Source organism: Colias croceus, chromosome 17, assembly GCF_905220415.1.
Source record: "Colias croceus chromosome 17, ilColCroc2.1".
NCBI lineage: Eukaryota > Metazoa > Arthropoda > Insecta > Lepidoptera > Pieridae > Colias > Colias croceus.
The window spans coordinates 2,844,650-2,865,256 of NC_059553.1; the positions used below are offsets into that span (position 1 = coordinate 2,844,650).

At 32.4% G+C, this 20,607-nt stretch overlaps 2 protein-coding genes across 2 annotated transcripts in view; one reads left to right on the top strand and one right to left on the bottom strand.

Moving 5' to 3' along the window:
• Positions 1 to 1,149: 1,149 nt before the first annotated feature.
• Positions 1,150 to 2,446, top strand: LOC123698935 (dihydropteridine reductase). Its single transcript, XM_045645765.1, has one exon. The coding sequence runs from the start codon at positions 1,433 to 1,435 to the stop codon at positions 2,135 to 2,137; it is 705 nt and encodes a 234-aa protein (XP_045501721.1). The 5' UTR covers positions 1,150 to 1,432; the 3' UTR covers positions 2,138 to 2,446.
• A 1,566-nt stretch (positions 2,447 to 4,012) lies between these two features.
• Positions 4,013 to 20,607, bottom strand: part of LOC123698934 — a 33,877-nt gene continuing 17,282 nt past the window's right edge. Inside the window, exons 2-5 of the mRNA XM_045645764.1 lie at positions 18,605 to 18,811; positions 16,456 to 16,567; positions 7,093 to 7,200; positions 4,013 to 4,817 (exon numbers count right to left, since the gene is read on the bottom strand). Of these exons, the coding sequence (XP_045501720.1) occupies positions 4,640 to 4,817; positions 7,093 to 7,200; positions 16,456 to 16,567; positions 18,605 to 18,811 (605 nt within the window). The 3' untranslated portion in view covers positions 4,013 to 4,639. The remainder of the gene's footprint in view (positions 4,818 to 7,092; positions 7,201 to 16,455; positions 16,568 to 18,604; positions 18,812 to 20,607) is intronic.

Consider the following 20,607-nt stretch of genomic DNA (forward strand, 5'->3'; position numbering starts at 1 on the left):
AATTTACAATAAATCATGAAAAGCATCCAGTTTAAATTATTTCTTAAAATTATAGGTCGTCCCTATTCAAACACAATATGGGGTCAATAGGGACGGTTATTGGCATTATAGGGAAAAACCGTTAGGGCTGTCACAATTTTGTTAGTATAATTATTATTTAGGCAAGTAGGTATAAAATTATTAAACGCATTTTGGTGCGTGCGTTTTGTGTGTGGCACACATTGCGCCGCACGCCAAGATGAGTTGAAGGATCATGTATTTAGTGTCAAGAATGAATTAAAGTACCTAAATTTATGGTTTAGGGACTTAAATTAAAGCATAATTATGTACAAATAAATAGGCATATTCTTCAAAATATTAACATGATTTTAATTGTGTCGGGTATATGAATTAAAAATGTTAAATTACATCGCGAGTACCTACAAGCTTTTTTAAACGACTTCATAAATCAAGTGACAACCCTGTTCCTATAGTCCCTTTACTGTCTCTTGACAAACTGCATCGTCTCTATTTATTAAATATGGCGTCCCTATTGACCCCCCAGTCGTACCTAAAAACCCCCAACGCATACCTAAAAACCTCTTATTATGTAAATAAATTCTTGCTCTTAATAAAATATAATTTTACGATATTAAAGCTTTTCAATTGTCCTTACAATACGTTATACAGGCTCTAGAATAAACACCAATTACGTAGATAGTCGTTATGATATTAATTTAACCACAAAAACAACGAAACTTTTTAAAATTACAGACACTTCGATAGCAGGTAGTTCAAAGACGAAACTTCAGAATAATGTTTTGACAATTTATTTCTAACTTTACGTCAAATAAAAGTTACCAGTTTAAAAAATAACTATTCTATATTGAATTCTTGCCATTTTATAGGCTATGGTTAATCAATGATCAGAGTAATCATTACCGTGAAAATTTGAATCCCAATTTTTACCCTATTCACCCCACGATCCCTATTCACCCCGTTTGACGGTATATATCGACAACTTACAGTAGACAACAGGATTTCTATCTGTTTTGAATTTGACATTGACATTGACATTTGTCAGCTGATTGATGATTCCAATATTTTGCAGGTGTTATTTTGAACAAAAAATATAGGTAATATAGTAAAAACACTAGTTTTAATTATGATAAATTGAATGAATCAAATATCATAATTCAGAACCAATTCAAAATAATAGATTATTGAAATTGACAGCGTCGGCTAACGTTTGGCATAAATTTACTTTCACTCCAGAGTGTGGTTTGACATTCACGAATTTAGATAGCAAGTGATCTATAAAGTACTTTATTACGGCCACAACTTGATAAAAAGTGATAACGTCACCATCGAGGTCAACGCGACGCGATAGCAACTTCAGAACGATTCTCACAATTTAGTTGTCTCAAAGTTTCCATACAGTTAAGACGTTACAATGGCGAGTGGCAGAATTGTAGTTTACGGCGGCCGTGGAGCACTCGGCTCGGCTTGCGTTAATCACTTCAAGAACGCCAACTTCTGGGTCGCCAATATCGATCTCAGTTCAAACGACAAAGCTGACGTGAACATCACCGTTCCTAAAGAGGGTACCTGGCTCCAACAAGAGGAGCACGTTGTGAACGAGTTGGGGGCTGCGTTACAAGGTCAGAAAGTGAATGCTGTGATTTGCGTAGCTGGAGGCTGGGCTGGCGGTAACGCGGCCAAGGACCTGAGCAAGCAAGCTGATTTGATGTGGAGGCAATCTGTATGGAGCTCGACTATCGCGGCGACGCTAGCGTCAAAATATTTGGCACCAGGCGGTTTGCTTGCACTCACAGGAGCTAAGGCAGCATTGGAAGGCACTCCTGGTATGATTGGTTATGGAATGGCTAAAGGAGCAGTTCACCAACTCACAAAATCCCTTGGTGCTAAAGACTCTGGCTTACCAGACAATTCTCTTGCTGTAGCAATATTGCCTGTTACTTTGGACACTGAAATGAACAGGAAATGGATGCCTAAAGCTGATTTTGGTACCTGGACCCCCTTAAGCTATGTTGCGCAGCTGTTTGATAAATGGATCAAGGGTGAAGACAGGCCTGTCAGTGGAAGCTTAGTAGCGCTGGTCACAAAGGACAATGTCACTGAACTTATTGTTCAGTAATCCTGATATTAAAGAATAACTGAATGGAACTAAAGGTTCTGAGAAAAGGCCAAAAATGACAAAAGTATTGCAATATTTAAAAACAGAGATTATATGTAACTTATGTGATTAGGAACAAGTTTTTTTGCCGTGAATGTCTTTCCATTAGTTTGTAATTATTGCTCAGTTTTAGAGCTTCTGTCTGATATTGTTTAATGTAAGTTAAATAGGGGAACAATCTCATATTTATTAATGTTAAGCGCAAATATATGAATATATTATCTACTGTGTACTTTGAATATACAAGTAATAAATGTTGTTTGGGCATTATTTATTGTTTTTAATAAATTCCTGTAACACAAAAATTAATCACCTAAACTACCTTCAAGTAACTGTGATATTGCAAAACCAGAAATATTTTATTCATTAGTGGTATTAAAATATTTTACACAATTTCATAACTGATAAATGAGTTATGAAATTGTGTATCAATTCTATTTTCACTTTGTCATTATAATGGTGTTAAGTTAATGGACTCATCGTTTTTCTTTACACTATTTTAATTTAGATAATTATAGATCATGATATCAAATATAATTTATACACAGAATATGATAACATTATAAGTGGGTTTTTTAAGTTAAATATTATCAGTGACCATGGTCAAGGCTATTTTTGATAGAAGTTAGCTTGGCGTCTATTACAGACATTCATTTCTTACTTGTCAACCTTCATGTACAAGGGTAATGTTAAAATAAACTACTTAGGTATTTAAAATTGAAATAAAAATATTTTTCATTTTAATTTGAGATGAAAAATTACGCAAAAATTAATAATAGTAATGCACAATGCTTGCAGTCGCAGATGAATGAAATGATAATGGTTTAACAAATATGCACTTATTCCTCTGACTACGCTCTACTCTGACGCTAGTTAATTCCTTTTCCCTATGGGCTATGACGTTTTTGGAAATACCTTAACATGTAAGCTTACACATAATATTAAAAATATTCCAAAAAATGTCGGTAATTCCAATTAGTAAATTCCAATAGGTATTTTTTTTTTTTTTTTTTTTTTTTTTTTTTTTTTTTTTTTTTGCAGTTACCTATTTTATTTGTTTCATTTTTCCTGCTAGGCTTACTTGTACTAGGAAAATTAACGTCGAAACGAAAAAGAATATCAGCTATTTTTTTACTCTCGCCGTTTTTAGTTTTCTAAGAATTAAAAGGTTTAATTTGATATTTTTTTGACAAAATTTAGCTTTTAATATAGCATACCTACCAGAGAAAATTTAATTGATGATATTATGTTGGTTTTTTCGGACTCAAAGTAATATTAAAAAAATATTGGGTAAGTTTGTATTAGGCATATTATCAATATTATACTTATACCTACTCAGAGACTCATTGTGTGTGTTTAATATTAACATCATAATGCGGTTTTAATTTTCACATATCTATTAATTAAAGTTTATTGTTCCTGGTTCTTGTATGAACACACTTTTCAAAAATAAATTGTTACCAAAAAAGTAAATAAGTACATAAATATGTATTATTAACTACAAAAATAATGAGAAAAACTGTTTGTGAAAGTAGGGAGACAGACTTAGTTGCGACTTGCGTGAAGCGTGCGATGCGTGAAAACTGAATAATATTCTACAACAATTATTTAATAATAATGTTTTTTTATCTTATTCTAAGGTGTTTTGTTACATCGGTGCAATATTCGTAGTGAGTAAATTATCGTTGGAAAAACGACGAATTTTCTCTACGTAAGAATATTTCTGAATGTTTTTTTCTTATATTATCTGAATTGTTTTTAAGGTAATTTAAATATTTGAGTACCTTCCACTAACTATATGGATTTGGCATTGTCTAAAAATAAACAAACATAAGATACTTATCAAATTTTTTATTTCTTACATTTATTAGATAAACTACTTACTTACAATAAAAATAATTAATGCATACTCATTACGTAGGTACCTAATTAAGTTTAACCAGAGCTCATTTTGTACGAAAAATAATGCCTACTTAATATATAAATAATTTAACACTTAGGTAATCTAATTTTACTGAACTACTGTCATCACGTTAAATAGGTACACAATTGAAAAATTTTATATGAGTATGTACGTGGTATGTACCTACATGACATAAAACTGAAGTTTTTTGATTGTGTATTCTTACATGAAATAATTAAAAACATATTTCAAACAATTGACTGTTATATATTGTTATCAGCATTAATTAAAATAACTTAAATTAACTGACTATAATAACTATAATATTACAGCTAAAATCTCACGATAACGAACTATTTTCGTAATTATAACAATAATTCAATAATAAATAAAAATTGTCATTTCAATAATTAACATAAAGCTTTTCGAAGCATTATTATTTTGTGTTGAAATATGAGAGACTAATTTTTTTTAGGTAGGTACACTTTATTGAGAGAAGATTGTTTTGGACCCTTAAAATAAGGTTTTTGTGTACTTTTCCTGAAGGTATGACTTTTATGTCACCCTACTACAGCACGAACTGTGTTCTTTAAAATATCCGTGACGAGTTCTGTGGTTCTGATGATTTTGATACCAATCTGGTCTATAAAGGTTATGGCAGTGGTGTAAGTTGGTTCGGTTCGCATCGGGAAGCGGGTCATGACGTCCTGCCTGTTCGCCCAGGACGATGGTGTTGGCCTGGAAGAAAGTTTATAATTTTAATAAAGCGTATGTAGAGGTATAATTATTGTGGTAAAACTGAAAAGTTATACTAGATTTAATAAAAAGGTAAGCAAAATGAAAAATTACACTATTAAGGGACAAATTGCATTTTGTACTACCTATAAACCGATTATGGTCGGAATTTAAAAATATTCGACGCTTTAAAAATATTAAGCACCCGTTAAAAGAGTTTTTGCAAAGGACATTTCTAGCGCCTATGAAAAAAGTTAGCAACGTATCCACACGTTACTTTATAATATCGAATCTGAAGTGATTACGGTGCTATTGTCTATTGATCTTAGTTTTATTGAATTTTCCCCCTTTTGGCATTCTCTACCTTCATTTTAGTTAAGTTATGTTTATGTTTACAAAATAATCGCTTCTATAGATAAGTTATCGAGTTTATAATATTAGAATTAGGGCTGGGGTTACTACAGTGCCGGTGTAAGGGCCACTGACACCCCGGGTGAAAATATTGTGGCGCCCACTTGAGATGTTCTGAAGGTTTGCACCAGGAGAGGCAACTTCAGACCTTGGCGCCCCCCAGAATTTGTCGCCCTGGGGCCCTCTCGCCCCCCTAACGCCGGCACTGGGTTACTACTATGTAATAAAAGGTAGGTATCATTTTCATGTACCTGCTAATCTAAGTTTTATATATCTATGGGATTAAGATATTTTAGTTTTTCATAAAACCAGGAATGCTCCTGGCTCTACGAGAAACTGATATTTAGGTACACAACAAAGATGGTCTCAAGTTCTTAATCTCCACACTCTCATCCTATATAATCCTATCTTACAAGTATTTTCCATTACTTATAGAAGGCCTAGTGGATAAAATAATTTACTATACATATAATAATTCATTTTATTTTTATTTTGTACATTTCCTGTTGCAATATAGGTATAATTATTAACGTTGGAAATATCTATTATTTGTATACGTAGTATATTATTATTAGTCTGTGCTATTATTAAACAGCTTTTTATTAAGATCTCGATGAAATAAATACAGATTTTTTTGTTAGTGAGCAACAGCAATATTTTTAAATATTTTACACTGGATAAAGTAAAAAAAAAAAAAAAATATTAGAAGTCAGTCTGTGGGGAAAATCAGAATCCTTCAAAACAGCGGTGAGCAATGTTCCACTGCAATTACTGTTATAACGTTTATAAAAGTTAAGGCGCAAGCTTTATTTAGGTAAATGTCGGTACAGTTGAACGACTGAACAATTTTCAAGAGGTCAGAGTCAATTATTGTATACTTTGTGACCACATGCATGCCTAAAATATATAATTAACTGTCGTACAATATAGAAATGATATCACTGAAAACATTGATATTCATGCCAATGAATTGCAATATAAATTGCATTTTATTTGCAAGTCAAATTTAATTAGTAAGTATTACTATGACGGTACTATAAAGGTACGAATAATGAAAAAAAGTTAATACAAGATTAATATTTAAATTATTGATAAATTATTATTTATTGAAGGAAATGTTATTCGTGTAACAATAAATGGTAATGTACTCTAGGAAGAGCGAGATGTTCTACCACAAGCTTACAAATGCTTAAAAGGATGTCTCAATGACTGATATAATTGTAAACATAATTGTTAACGAATAAATATTTTTGATTTTGATTTTGATAAATCCGGAAAATAAACCTTCAGTAAGAGTGAAAGCTTTTACTTAAAACTTTTTCAACTACACGTTTTTCCTATCCTTCCATATCATTTACATCAGCTTATGTATATATTTTTATTCTTGTAATTAGAGATACTAAATCTAAAAACTTTATGAAGATCTTGCGAAGGTCAAAGCTCTCGGTCTTAATTCGCATTCGATTTTTTATTGACCAAGATCTGACCAATTATCTGTATAAAAATATATTTAAACGATTAAGCATAAAACATGTTAATTGGTTTGATTAGACACAAAATTCGAATTGAGAGGATCAAGGATCATGTTATAATTATTTAATTTACGTTCTTACGAGATGGCCAAGCAGACCACCAAAGTTCTTTTTCTTTTCAGTTATTTTTCTCGTTTCAATGAAACTTGGAATATTTCAAGAAGAGAGCGTACTTCTCCCTCAAAGGCTGGCAATGCACCCACAAAATTCCAGGGACTATGGGTGTTCATGGACGGCATAAACCATCGCTTTCCGTAAAGTGCCGCGCAAGCTCCTTTGCAAGCTATTCGCTAAAAAAACTTGGAATTGAACCTATTACTTCATTCATCGTATACCTTGGTGGTACAGCTGGACGTGTGGATGGCATTGTGGTAGAGGTGGTAGATCGCTGAGAGACGCCAGAGGAAGGACTTCCTACCATCAGGTCACCGTCGTCTCCGAACCTGAAATTTTATCATAGGCAAAATATTAGAGTAGGGCAAATAAAGGGATGGGATTTACACACATAATTATGTTACAATTACACAATAAAAAAAGGCAACGATTACAAACTTCTGTCATTTTTGAGCCCGTAAAAACTGAAAAAATACACTTTTTAGGGTACCGATTACCGAACAACCCTGTTACTGAGACTTCGTTTTTTTCACTAGTAGTTTTTCTTGCATTTTTTTTTTATTGTACAATAGGGGAGCGCTTGGCCACAATCTCGCCTGATGGTAAGCTGAGATGTGGCCTAAGATGGAGCGCGCTTCCCTAAAATGTACCTGTTCACTCTCCTCTTGAAGACCTCCAAATTGTACTCGTCGGGGAACACAGATTCAGGAAGCATGTTCCAGTCCCTAGCGGTTCGAATAAAGAATGACGATCCGAACCGCTTTGTCCGGGTACATGGAACGTCAACCATGTGGCGATGCCTGGAATCTGTGCGCCTCGACGAACGATGGAAAAATGGGGATGGCGGAATTAGGTCGTGCAATTCCGCAGCGCACTCTCCAAAGTGTATCCGGTAAAAAACCGATAAACTTGCCACTCTGCGACGGTGGGCGAGGCTCTGGAGTTTTTTGCCTACTAGCTCATCGTCGTTTATTAGCCTCTTGGCACGCCTCTCTATCGCCTCAAGTGTCTCCAGCTGGTATTTGGCAGATCCATCCCAGAGGTGAGAGCAGTATTCCATGCACGAACGGACCTGTGCTTGATAGAGGTTGAGCAACTGTCCCGGGCTGAAATACTGCCTCACCTTTGCCAGTATACCAAGCTTTTTTGAGGCTACTTGGGCTTTTGATTCGATGTATGAACCAAAGTTGAGAGTAGGCGTTAAGGTGATACCAAGAAGCTCGAGGTGGTCAGTTATCGGTACGGATACACTTTGGAAGGACGGAGTTAGGTTGAATGGACTCCGTTTAGCGGTGAATAGACACGCCTGGGTCTTGGTCGCATTGAACTTGACCAGATAGGCCTCGCCCCATTCGGAGACTGCCTGTAAGGACAAGTTCATGCGTTCGACCATCGCCTCCCGTAGAGACTGAATTTGTGCCGTACTGGCTCGCGCGCTGGATGCGTATCTCTCCACAACGGTGCTATCGTCTGCGTACCCATAGATACCGGGTTTCAGCAGATCGTTAATGTGTAGCAGGAATAGTGTTGTGGAGAGAACTGATCCTTGAGGGACCCCGGCATTAATAGCCAATTGGTCGGACGAGCAACCGTCGACGACTACTCGAATCGACCGGTCTCTCAAGAAATCTGAGATCCATGCGCAAAAACCAGTAGGCAGACCGTATGATGGAAGCTTGCCGATAAGACTATCATGCCAGACCCTATCGAAGGCCTTCGAGATATCGAGGGAGACTGCGAGTGCCTCACCATGATTCTCGATGGCCTCACTCCAGATATAGGTGGCACGCGCTAGAAGATCCGCAGTGGACCGATTTCGGCGAAATCCGTATTGGCGGTCACTGAGTAGATCGTTCGCTTCTAGGTGCGCCATTAGCCTGCTGTTCAGTACACGCTCCATAGTCTTGCAGAGTATGGACGTGACTGAAATTGGCCTATAATTGGAGGGGTCGGCACGACTGCCTTTTTTGGGCACAGGCTGCACGTTGGCAAGTTTCCATGATTTCGGTAATAACTAACATAACTTAATTACTATAAAAAAAGTTAATTTGCTTAGTTAATTTGGGTAAAGCATAACAAAGTTCTCCATCACTCGCGGTTTATTTACCTTTATACATGTGAAAGCACATTTAAAAATCAGTTGATTAGTTTTTGATTAATCTGCTAAAACAAACATGCAATCATTTCTTTCTATATTAAATTTAAATTAGATAGTATTGATTAAATTTAATAGAGGAAATGAAATCGATTTTGATGCAATTTAAATTTCAATGATTCCTCTTCACTTGACAAATTACTTATGCCGTTAGTCATTTATGTTTGTCTAAAAAAACATTAAGCGGAAAAATATAACTACATAATACTTCATTTAATCACGAAACAAATTGGGCTGGGTGTGATTATTTATGATATCATTCTGATTTACACAAACTTGTCACAAGAGGATTTAGTCATTAAATTGCAGAATAACATTTGCGTTTCAATTGTTACTTTGATTCATACTATTAGTATCTATTACGAATGAAAAGGCTTGAATTTACCACTGCTAAAGCCTAAGCTAAAGCTATAGAGAATATAGATAATCGAAGACCAGTTATGAAGCTTGGATTTCAAAGGGGTGAATAGGTTATGGGAACTCGTTATAAACTAGAAATAGATATGGAAAATTGTTCGAGTAAATAATATATTAAGAAAATATTTTCTTCTTCTGGTGCATTTAGACCAAACGAACATAGAGCAAGAGCATTTTTTCGTGATTCGTAAACGAAAAGTCGTAAGTATTATAAAATCTTATCGAACGCACTAAGAACAACGAATGAATGCTCTACGCATGTTCGCTAAATAATTGGACATAGTGGGGTTAGAACGAGCACTCGCTCATTTGATCTAAATGCACCGTTCCCATAATGAATAATAACTTGTATCATTTAAAAAATATAGAACCCATTCACAGTACAAACTAATAGACAAAATAGTATAATATTTACTTCATCATCATAATATTTAAATATTTAAAGATCTAGTATTGCTGCATGCAATCAAGTTTCACAAGACGAGATTTTGATCTGGTGATTGTTGGCTTCACAATTAAGTGGCATTCCTATAAATTAACTACCAATTGCATAATCTGTGGATACATCTGCTTCTTTTTGTTCATATAAATATAATAAATAGTCATAATTAGTATGCATGTTTCAACAAAAAAAAATATTACCTATGAGTTAATGGTGTATTTATATATGTTCTGATAATACTTAATAGCATTACCTAAATGCATTACCTAAATAAAATTATGTACTAAAATCTAGATAGTCAAAAATCGATCACAAACGTCTAAAAAATAAACCAGTCTAAAATATATAACCCGTTTGGCCGACGCAGACTTCCTGAATTATTAAAAAGCAACATAGGTACCTACTACATTATAATTTTTTAATTAATATTTAATATCCAAAAAAAGTTTCCTGAACATTTTAAGTAAACAATAGGTTCTTCTATACAATAGTAAAGCGTGTATGCGTAAGTTGGATAATAATAATTGGTGGGAAATTTTTCATAATTCACGAACACATTAAACAACTTTTTATAAAAGAATGCATTTTTATTAGGTATTTATGGCCATGGTTTAAATTATCCAAGAAAGGCAATTTAAAAAAAGGATAGTATGCAGAAGAAGTAAATAGTTTTCAGAAGAAATAAGTTCACGAATGAAATATAAATATAATTAAATAAATATGAATTCTGTGACCTTCTGAAGTATTGAGAAATGGCATAACGCTAAAATCGTAAGTAAATCAACTAAATGAAAAAATAAAATAAAATCGACGATAAAATTAAAATATTGGTAGGACTAAAATGTAAAGTGTTGATGTGTCTAGACAAGTTTTCATAACAGTATCTTCTGTTTAAAATCCAAATACCTAATTCAAAACCATTAAATTATTAAAATGACGCAGGTATATTACGTCCAAATAAAGGTAGGTACCTATGTACTAAAATAATCACATGGAAGGTACGAATTTTATTGAAAAAAAAAGATATCTTCACAAATATCTTTATTTTTAAGTTTTTGGTAACAAAAAACTGGCAAATTATCTAAAGTTACAAAATGTGTTGTTCAATGCTCAATATAAATTACCGTTCGACGGGTGAAAGGCTATTTGGTTTAAGCGACACTATGGTCGAAATAGAGTTATATACATATTCGGAATCAGCGGATTTTTCTGCGTCGAATGAACCTAGTTTCATGTCAATCGGAGCACTTTTTTGGCGCTTGATACATCCCTGATTTCCCATCGATGTCTCAAAACATGTGTATGATCCGACATAAAATATGACATAATTTTTAAGTACTGGATATGAACATATATAGTTCACCGACAATATGAATTATGCTGTTTTTCCTGTCATTAGGTACTTTTAATAACAACGATACTTAAAGCGTTTTTCTTGCAACTCAATTTTATTAAATGGGATCTAAAACTTTTTTTGCCTCCACTTTTAAATAGTTTCGCGTCGCTTAAGACATTGTTCCTTCTGCTAAATACGATGATGTATGGCGCTTGAACTGTTTTGCCTGCTTTCGCGTATACACTACATATGTAGTTAAACTGTTTTTGCTTATTGATAAATTTGGAAATCTTTGTCACATGAACCATTACATCCTACTATTGTATTTGCAATATGTTACATAAAACAATAGTACAATTTTTAATATGGATGTTAAAACAGTTTCACAAAACTATATTTAGGTTAATCTCGTCATTTGAACAGTAAAATTTTAGTATGTCCATTTAAACATAAGTCGTTTAAAACATTTTTTTTACTCGGTTATCCCGATGTGTCCAGATAATTTATGTACCGACCTGCAATGCGCGGGCGCTTCAATCAACGTTGAGTGACAGAAGAAGCAAGAGTGCACCATTTTCGCGCGCTTTATAGTGGTTAGCAGGCAATTAAAATATATTGTAAATATTGTTTTTGTGTAATAATTGGTATATAAATTGTATTTTTTGGTTGTTTGTATTATTGATTGATGTACATATCAATTTTCCTACGTACAAAAACGAAAGTATGTCATAATAGGGATATAGTGTTAAATTACAATCATAACTTATATACAGATACCTATTAACCATGGAGACATATAGACAGAAGTATTATAAACATAAAATAAAAAATATTTCTGATAATAACAACACTACTGATGAAGCTTTGGATGAAATAGATAAAGAGCAACAAAATTCTTTCCAAAAATACAACATGAAAAGTCGATTCAGTAACATTATTAGGAAGTTCTTCATGCCATAATCAAAGTCATCTGTAAGTTAAAAAAAGGTAATAACATCAAACAAAACAATAGCCAGTCTACAATGTCCTACTGCATTAATTAAATTAAGAAATAACTGAAATCAAGTAGGTACCTAATTTAAAACTAACTGAAATAACACTCATATATTCGTTATGATTGTAATTTAACACATATCCCTAATAGGACATACTTTCGTTTCTGTACGTAGGAAAATTGATATTATGTACATCTATCAATAATAAAAACAACCAAAAAATACAATTTATATACCAATAATTATGACACAAAAACAATACAAATTATAGTTAAAATTTCTAGACCTTGAGACTGATTGCGTAAATTATACAGGGTTACTTGTAAAACACCGGCAACCTCGCAGGACAAGATAGCCAACATCATAAGTAACAACATTTTTTCTACGACTTTTGTTAATTTGTTAGATTTTATTTTCATACAAAAATAAATATTCACTTAATTTTCCGTTTGAATATTATAAACTCTACGCGCATTCCAAACATTACGTAAACAAGAAGCGAACGGGAGGGGAAAGGGGGCGTCGCGTCGTCCTTTCGATAATGAATAGAACATAGACTTACAAATGTTAGGAGAGTACAATAAAAGCTTAAAAAATCATTTAAAAATAATTTATTGCGTTATGCCAAAAGTCGTAGAACAAATGTTGTTACTTATGATGTTAGCTATCTTGTCCTGCGAGGTTGCCGGTGTTTTACAAATAACCCTGTATAGTAAGTGTTAATCCCATAAAGCTGTACTGTTGCAAAGTTCAATAAAAGAGATGCGAAAATTACTGTTTCATTTTTACATCATAATAGTGCTATCGTACTATAACTTTTAATAATGGACCATTTTAAATTTTGTTTTATCTGCCAACTAACTGTTAGTCTTTTCATCAAACGGAAAATAAACCCATTGATTTTTCGAGGCATTGTCACTTCAGTATTTTTTCTTGAAATCTGGTGACACACGACTGGCTGTTACACTAACTATCCACATACCTACTAAGATTTGAATATAATGTCGTTTAAATCAACTATGCATTCCCTGAATAATGTCGAATTTGTCGTTTAAAGCATTTTTCCTGAATCTAATAACCTGTGATATTGTTGTTTAAGTCTTTTTTCCCGATTCTTTAATAAAGTGGATTACAGCATTTTGTATTATGTGACAGCTATTTTGGTTGATATTAGTTTTTATTGCGTAGAACTACATTATTATTATGGCTATTGATAATTAATACCTTATAAGTCAATTCAATTTTGTATCTCTATATTATTTTACAAGTTATGAATTTTTTCAAAAAAAAAAAATCTTTTAATTGGCTCTCCTGTAAAGTTAAAAAAATGTCGCTTAAACCAAATAGCCTTTCACCCGTCGCGTTGGTTTAGTTTTATTACATATGTACCTACAAAAAATAGATTCAACTTGAATTTAATATTTAAAACAAGGCAATATTATTAATGTCCTGTAGGGGTTTTTTCACACTAGTCATGGAGGTTTAAATGTTTTCACAGTAGCATACAATTAAATTCTAGTTTTGATATTACGCAGGAGACACAAAAAATGGCGCCACTATTCCAATAATATAACCATAAATCTTTCTTTGTAGAATAATTTCAATACAATATATTGATTAACTAATATATTTTTTCAATAGCTATTAAAATGTCAAGTATAATTTACATAATAACAAATAAGTTTTAATACATTCAATCTATTTTTGCACACCTTTAGTGAAAAATAATAATACGATGAAATCAATTTGAGTGGTTCTTCTATTATTTTCCGCGTAAGACAAGTTTTAAAAAACAACAGGTACCTACTCGAATAATTTACATTTTAAATTAGTGAATTATTCTAATGTACATTAGCAGGTAATCAAAATTACAACTGTAACAGTTATAAAAGCCTCCTTTTGACTACTACTAATTTTTAAGTTATTTTACATTATCTATTCCAATATAATTTACTTAAATTGAAGAATCAGAACATGGTGTCTGTCATAAAATCTTTTATCTATTAATTCTGGAAATGCAGACCAGACATTTGTCTGGTTACAAACTAGAAACCAAAGCATTTGCTTTGGTCGGGTTGACTGGATAAAAATCAATAAATTATATTACCAATAAATTAGGTACTACCTTAGGGTAGTACAGGTAATTTATATCAAAAAATAAAGAAACAAAAACTTTTAATCTTAGTTAGTGTTTAGAACGATTTCTTGTTCTAAAATATGTTTTATTTTTATTAGGTATATCAAGTTTTTATTAACATTAACAGGTCCTTGGTCTCATGTTGTTGCAAAGCACAATTTTGTTTTTTTATAAGGGTTTTGGGGTCTGCAAAACAAAGTTGTAAATTATGAATACAAATTGCAGTATAAAATTGTATTTTGTTATAAAAGGATGAATTGCCACAAATAAAACAAAAGCAGAGGACCAGTTTCAAACGACTATACTTACATTTTTATTATTCGTGTTAATATAGACTATAAGTACTTATTATAATTTTATTATGATAAAGGTCATAATTTTTTCTCAATAAATAAGTCGCATATTAGTCGTAGTTAGTATTAAATGAAGTAAACATTCAGAGTCTGTGTTCTCTTTAAATAAGAAGTAGAGAGGATCGGAATAGGACTAGGTTGATGTTCGGATGTTCAGTATTCCGACTATTCGACATTATCTAATTATATAACGATTGTTTGTGAATTATAAATTCAGAACAACATGACAGTGATATTAGTAATACGGAAAGAAAAGGTTTTCTTACTTAAAAAATTTTTTTGGAGAGGTTAAAAGAGTTCTTTGCTCTAAAGCTAGATACGCTGAGTTCATTAAAGATTAATAATAAAAATAAAATATTAGTGAAACAAAATTTAAAGAGATTATATAATTAAATAAGAACCGAAACATACTCTACCTTAATTTAAAATTATAATTTTTGCGGAAAACGAACAATCACAATAAAACGTTCCGTTTAATATTTTCTACTGAATAATTGTGCATGTTTCTAAATAAAATAATAAAGACATTGATCTCAAAATTTAAGGAAGCATTAGATAACTATTATTTAAGAGACAATCGCGTGAGTTGAAGCAGAGTTATGCGTTTTTAAAACATCTCGTGAAATACTGTCCGGAAGATATTTATCCGAGTTACTTGCACAAGTTGCACAACTATTGTAACCTTGTTTGTACTCATATCTTGCAATAGGCAATAACAGAGACATGAAAACATAAGCTTTCTGATGAAAATTCCATGGGATTCAGATAAACGCATTATTAGGAAGGATAGGTCTGGGACTTGTGTAATATATTCTATTTTCTACGTCTTTACGTCATAACTTCCCTTATACTTATAATTGTTTATAGAACCCTTACTCAAAACAATCGATGCACCATCATTGCAACAAGCGGTAGTAATAGGAAATAATTGAATAATACCTACTTCTTTTCACAAGGTTAAATCCATTGCGGTATTTAACATGTAATTGTTGTGAGACACATGTGACATAATAATATGTAAAACAATGCCAACAAAGCTTCTATGTAATCATTTATCCCTTGGGCATTCCTTCTTTTACTCTCCTTTTATCGCTCTTCCTATTAACAGGACTCTATTACCACTAGTAGAATTATTTTATTTGTAAACAATTTAAATAACACTCCCTCTATGATATGGTAGAGTCACGTAGAAGATGATGTTCGAAAATATTCTTTAACCATTCAATCGTCTGATAGATTTCTTGATAGATCTAATATATAAAAATCAATGCCACTTTTCGTTGTAATTCCATAACTCGAGAACGGCTGAACCGATTTCGATAATTCTTTTTTTATTATATTCCTTGAAGTACGAGGATGGTTCTTATGTAGAGAAAACGTTAATATGTACCACGGGCGAAGCCGGGGCGGACCGCTAGTTTTGTATAATTTTAGAATATTTTTGTACCTAATAGGCCTGCAATAGACCTTTGCAGTCTTATTCGCAATTACCATTTATGCCATTTATACACGAGACACGTTCGACGTTTCTTTTAATATCCAAATAGAAACTAACTTCCTGACAGAGTGGAGTTTGAAGGGATATGTTTCTATAATACCAATAGGTTCTCTGCCATTTATAGCTGTGCTGACAGAGGCGAGGTAAATAAAGTGACAGTATTAGTGCTTTAAAAACACATCCCTCGCACATTTCTGGTGGAAAAGCACCTTAGGCCAGAAACTCTGTCTGTCAAATTTCTTTCTACTTACCTATTAAGTAAGAGAGGTCTTGGTGAAGGCGGGTTGGTAAGCGGCGCTTGTGACGTCACGGGGGGTTGCGTTGGCGGCGGCGGCGGTGGTGGGGGCGTGGGAGTGTCCTTGCCTGTTAAATAATAATGCCACATAATGTTTTATCATTTCTTATAGGGATGGATGATGATGGATGATGATGTCTGGTAGATGTTACGCAATAAAAGATATATGCCTCGATAATAATGAAAACATCGGAAAACGAACTATGTAATATGATTTTCTATACTTGCATGTATAGAAACTCATGTTAGTTTATTTTTCATCTAAATAATTTCTGATTAACCATGAGAGCATCGTATACATTTAAGAAAAGAGGAAATAAAAAATAATATATTATCTAAAAGACATTCCAGACTACTCAAAGATGGTTAAAGTTGCACATAATATTATTTTGTAATTAATAATTGCAAAAATTATGACTATTATTATTTATTATAGGAAATAAAATAGTTGTTCTATTATAATTCCTAGTTTTATGCGTTTTATAATGTATTCTATCGTTTTGCAATTAATATACAAAGAGTTAGTACCTATAAGGAAAAAAAATGGAAATCAATTTGTCGATTGATTCACTCAATTATATTTTTTCCTGATCGAACAGTTTTTCATTAGTTTATCGAATACCGATAACAATTTTTTCTTTGTAACTAGTATACCTATAATTTAATGACAACATCAATCTCAATTTTTAATGTACGCAAATTATAGTAATAAAGTTCTACCCGATTACCGAATGTACAACAATATATAAATATTTACGTGGCATAAATGCATTAAATCCTTTAAATATAGGGTGAAATAGGAGGAAGAAAGACGTATGTATGGACTACGACCAATACAATACGATAAATTTTAAGTTGGTGAAGTGGATCAGCTAAATTAAGAATAGAAATAAAATTGTCCACTGGAATAGAGTCAAAAAAGAAAAAAGCCAAATGGTCAAAGTCATGGCATTGAAAATATTTTAAAACACAAACAAATTGAAGAAATAAGTGTATAATTACATAACATTAGCATCAATTCTCAACAGCTGTATATATGCATTATGCATTATTTTTCTTTGAAACCAGGAAGAGACAAACGTATCAACCTTGAAATGTTGCTGGTCCGCCTGGTTTCTTTAGAAAATTAGAATATCTTATTCTTATTCTGAACGTTGTCATTTTGCTCCATTTTGAATATACCCTATGCCAAGCAATGATTAATTACTTGCCCAATAATCATTGGAATTATCTGGACATCCTTCCTGCTTGGAATAAAATAGATTACCTAGGTCCTAGGTAATGCCTAGCTTCGGCATAATTATGGATTGTAAAAGACAAAAACTGGTCAATTCAAGACGTACCTTCCTAACCTGGTAATTAATTTTTTTTGGTTACCCAATAAATCATAATCATAATAGTTCACAAAATATGAAGTTCGACCATCTTATATTGTTTTTGTTCGGTTTGATTTTATAAATGGTGTAATTATTTTAACAATGTTAATAAAACTCGTCGTGTGGTTTTCCTAATTATAGAAATAAATGTTGTTATATTCAGTTGGGAAAAACACAAAACATGTTTTGAGTTACGTTCCAGGTATAGTTTTATTTGGCGATTATCTGGCTTCAACATTGGCTCATACTAGCTATAGCCTATATTATATATTCACTATTCTGTATGAAATAAAAAATGTGTGCGTGTACTAGAGTACACACGTAAGAAGTGAAACTTAGGGATAAGAAAAAGTTGGGGCGTAACGCAAATATGTCACGCCTACGGCGTAACGCGAAAATGTCACGCCTACGGCGTAACGCAAAAATGTCACGCCTATAGCGTAACGCAAAAATATTACACTAAATTTTAGTCCAACCCCGATATAGAAATTTCACTTCAAAAGTCGTCGTCGTTGGCCTATGCGTCTACTTATTACACACTGTGTACTGTGTGATGCCTGAGCAATGTATTTGGTGTCCATCCAATGCGGGATCGACACAATAAACGATAAAGTCATGCACCCAGAATTACTTTTGAAAGATTTAATAGACCGTAAATGAAACTTTCGAGGAATAATAGAGTATCGAGCTTTAAAGTTTAGCTGTTTCCTAGAAAATTGTCATTCTTACCATTATAAGGAATAGAGTTAAACTGTTCGTTCGCAAGAAACACTTCGAAGTATCTCGTGAAATCCCCCGTGGGATCCCACCGGGAGGACAGCTTGGCCCACTCGTCGGGGAAGTCGCTCTTTAGCCGTTTGATAATCTTCACTGCTGTTTTCTTTTGCCTCTCGGAGCAACGAACGCATTTCGTTCTTAACGCTTCTGGGAGTAGCCCTGGAAAGAGATAAACAATTTATATTATACATGAAGGTACTTATTAAGTTCAATGTGGCTATTTGGATGCCTTCGTTTCTTGCACACATAAAGGAAATTGCGTCGTAAGTATAATGGAATATCAAATAAACTAAATTTCGCTTTCTAGTTGTTCTTAAAAGAACGAAGAACGCTACAATAAAATATCAAATAGTAAAAAATGGTGATTGAAGGTTTATTCGACTAGTTAAATAAAATTTACAGTTAAAAATCATCTACGAAATGGCTTGAGACAAACCAGTAACACTGGAAAATAGTTCAATTCAAGTTTATGAAACAGCAATCATGAACAGTTATAGGTAATTAAATAATAATAAAATAATGCATGCATGATAGAAAAACTCGCTATTATCATAATGTATTTTGATTGTAAACAATTGTGTAATCAATAGAAGATTTTTTTAAATATAGAGCAAAGCAATTAAACAGGTGTTAAGAAATAATAAATCTTTTTATTGGAATTTACAATTTATTAAAACAGACAATTAATATTAAAGCGTTATCATCACTGGGAAAGATATCTTACGAATATAAAGACCATAATCCAACATACTGCCGAGGCTTATAACTAATCTGTGGCCGAGGTAAGCTTACATTCAAATGCCGTCGAACTTTTTGATTCTTCAACATATTATATTCAAGTGGGCTTCTTCATAATATTTTTTTACACCGTTTGACCTTTTCCGAACAACAATACATGCTAATTCAATTCATGAATTGATGTGTGAAATAGGTCACTGTCAATTTACATAATCTGATGAACCATTAATATGATAATTCCTTGATATTACGAATCAATCGAATACTCAATATACCTACGTAGGTATTAGAATTTTAATGAGCAAGTATAAGAATGTAATCGAACTGGTTTAGATTAACTCCCGTTGAATAGACGAGTCTAATAATTAATTACCTACTGTAAGAATTTCTATTGTAACAACGCAGTTGTCTTCGTCTACTTCTTAATATATCTAATGTGTCGTTTTGAAAATTAATCGATTGTTTATCTTAAATTCTAAAATATCTTGTCTATTAACCATAGTAAGAATATGATATGAGTGTTTTATCCCTAAATAGTTATATGACAGGAAATTGCTAAATTATTTTCGTTTAAAATATTATAAAAAAATCCAATCAATTTTTAAAACATTATTTTTTTTCTAAATTGTACGGTCTCTAATCTATCATGTAATTTATAAATTATGATATTATCTATGATTATAACTTGTACACTAATTTGATCATGTTTTTTTTTATGTAAAGAGATTATGTTACCGTATTGTGTCAATGACCGATCAATATAAACAGCTAAGAAAATCACACGATGTTATAACAACGAGAGATCATAAATCACATGAGAAGTAATGGTTGCAGAAATATCATTTCTTTAGAAATTATGGAAGACTGTTGAAACTGTTCGATGTGTGAGGTGTTTTTATTACTGGAAAATTCAGGGCACCTATGTGAAAGGATTTGTAATTTTGCATATTTACTAATTACGGACTTTTATATGGAGTTTTTTTTTCATCATAAATTTCAACATCATTTTTTGTTGAACACTGATGTCTATTATTAGATGGTCAATTATAGTAAATCATTCAATCAATTTTGAGTCAATAATATGTAATTTATCAATATTATTTTTTTTATCTACGAACATAAAAAAATAACTTGTGTTGGCAGACTTAAAAATTGTTATAAATAGCTGGGATTCCTATTGTTAATCGTTTTAAAAGGTCATGTTATACTTTTTACAT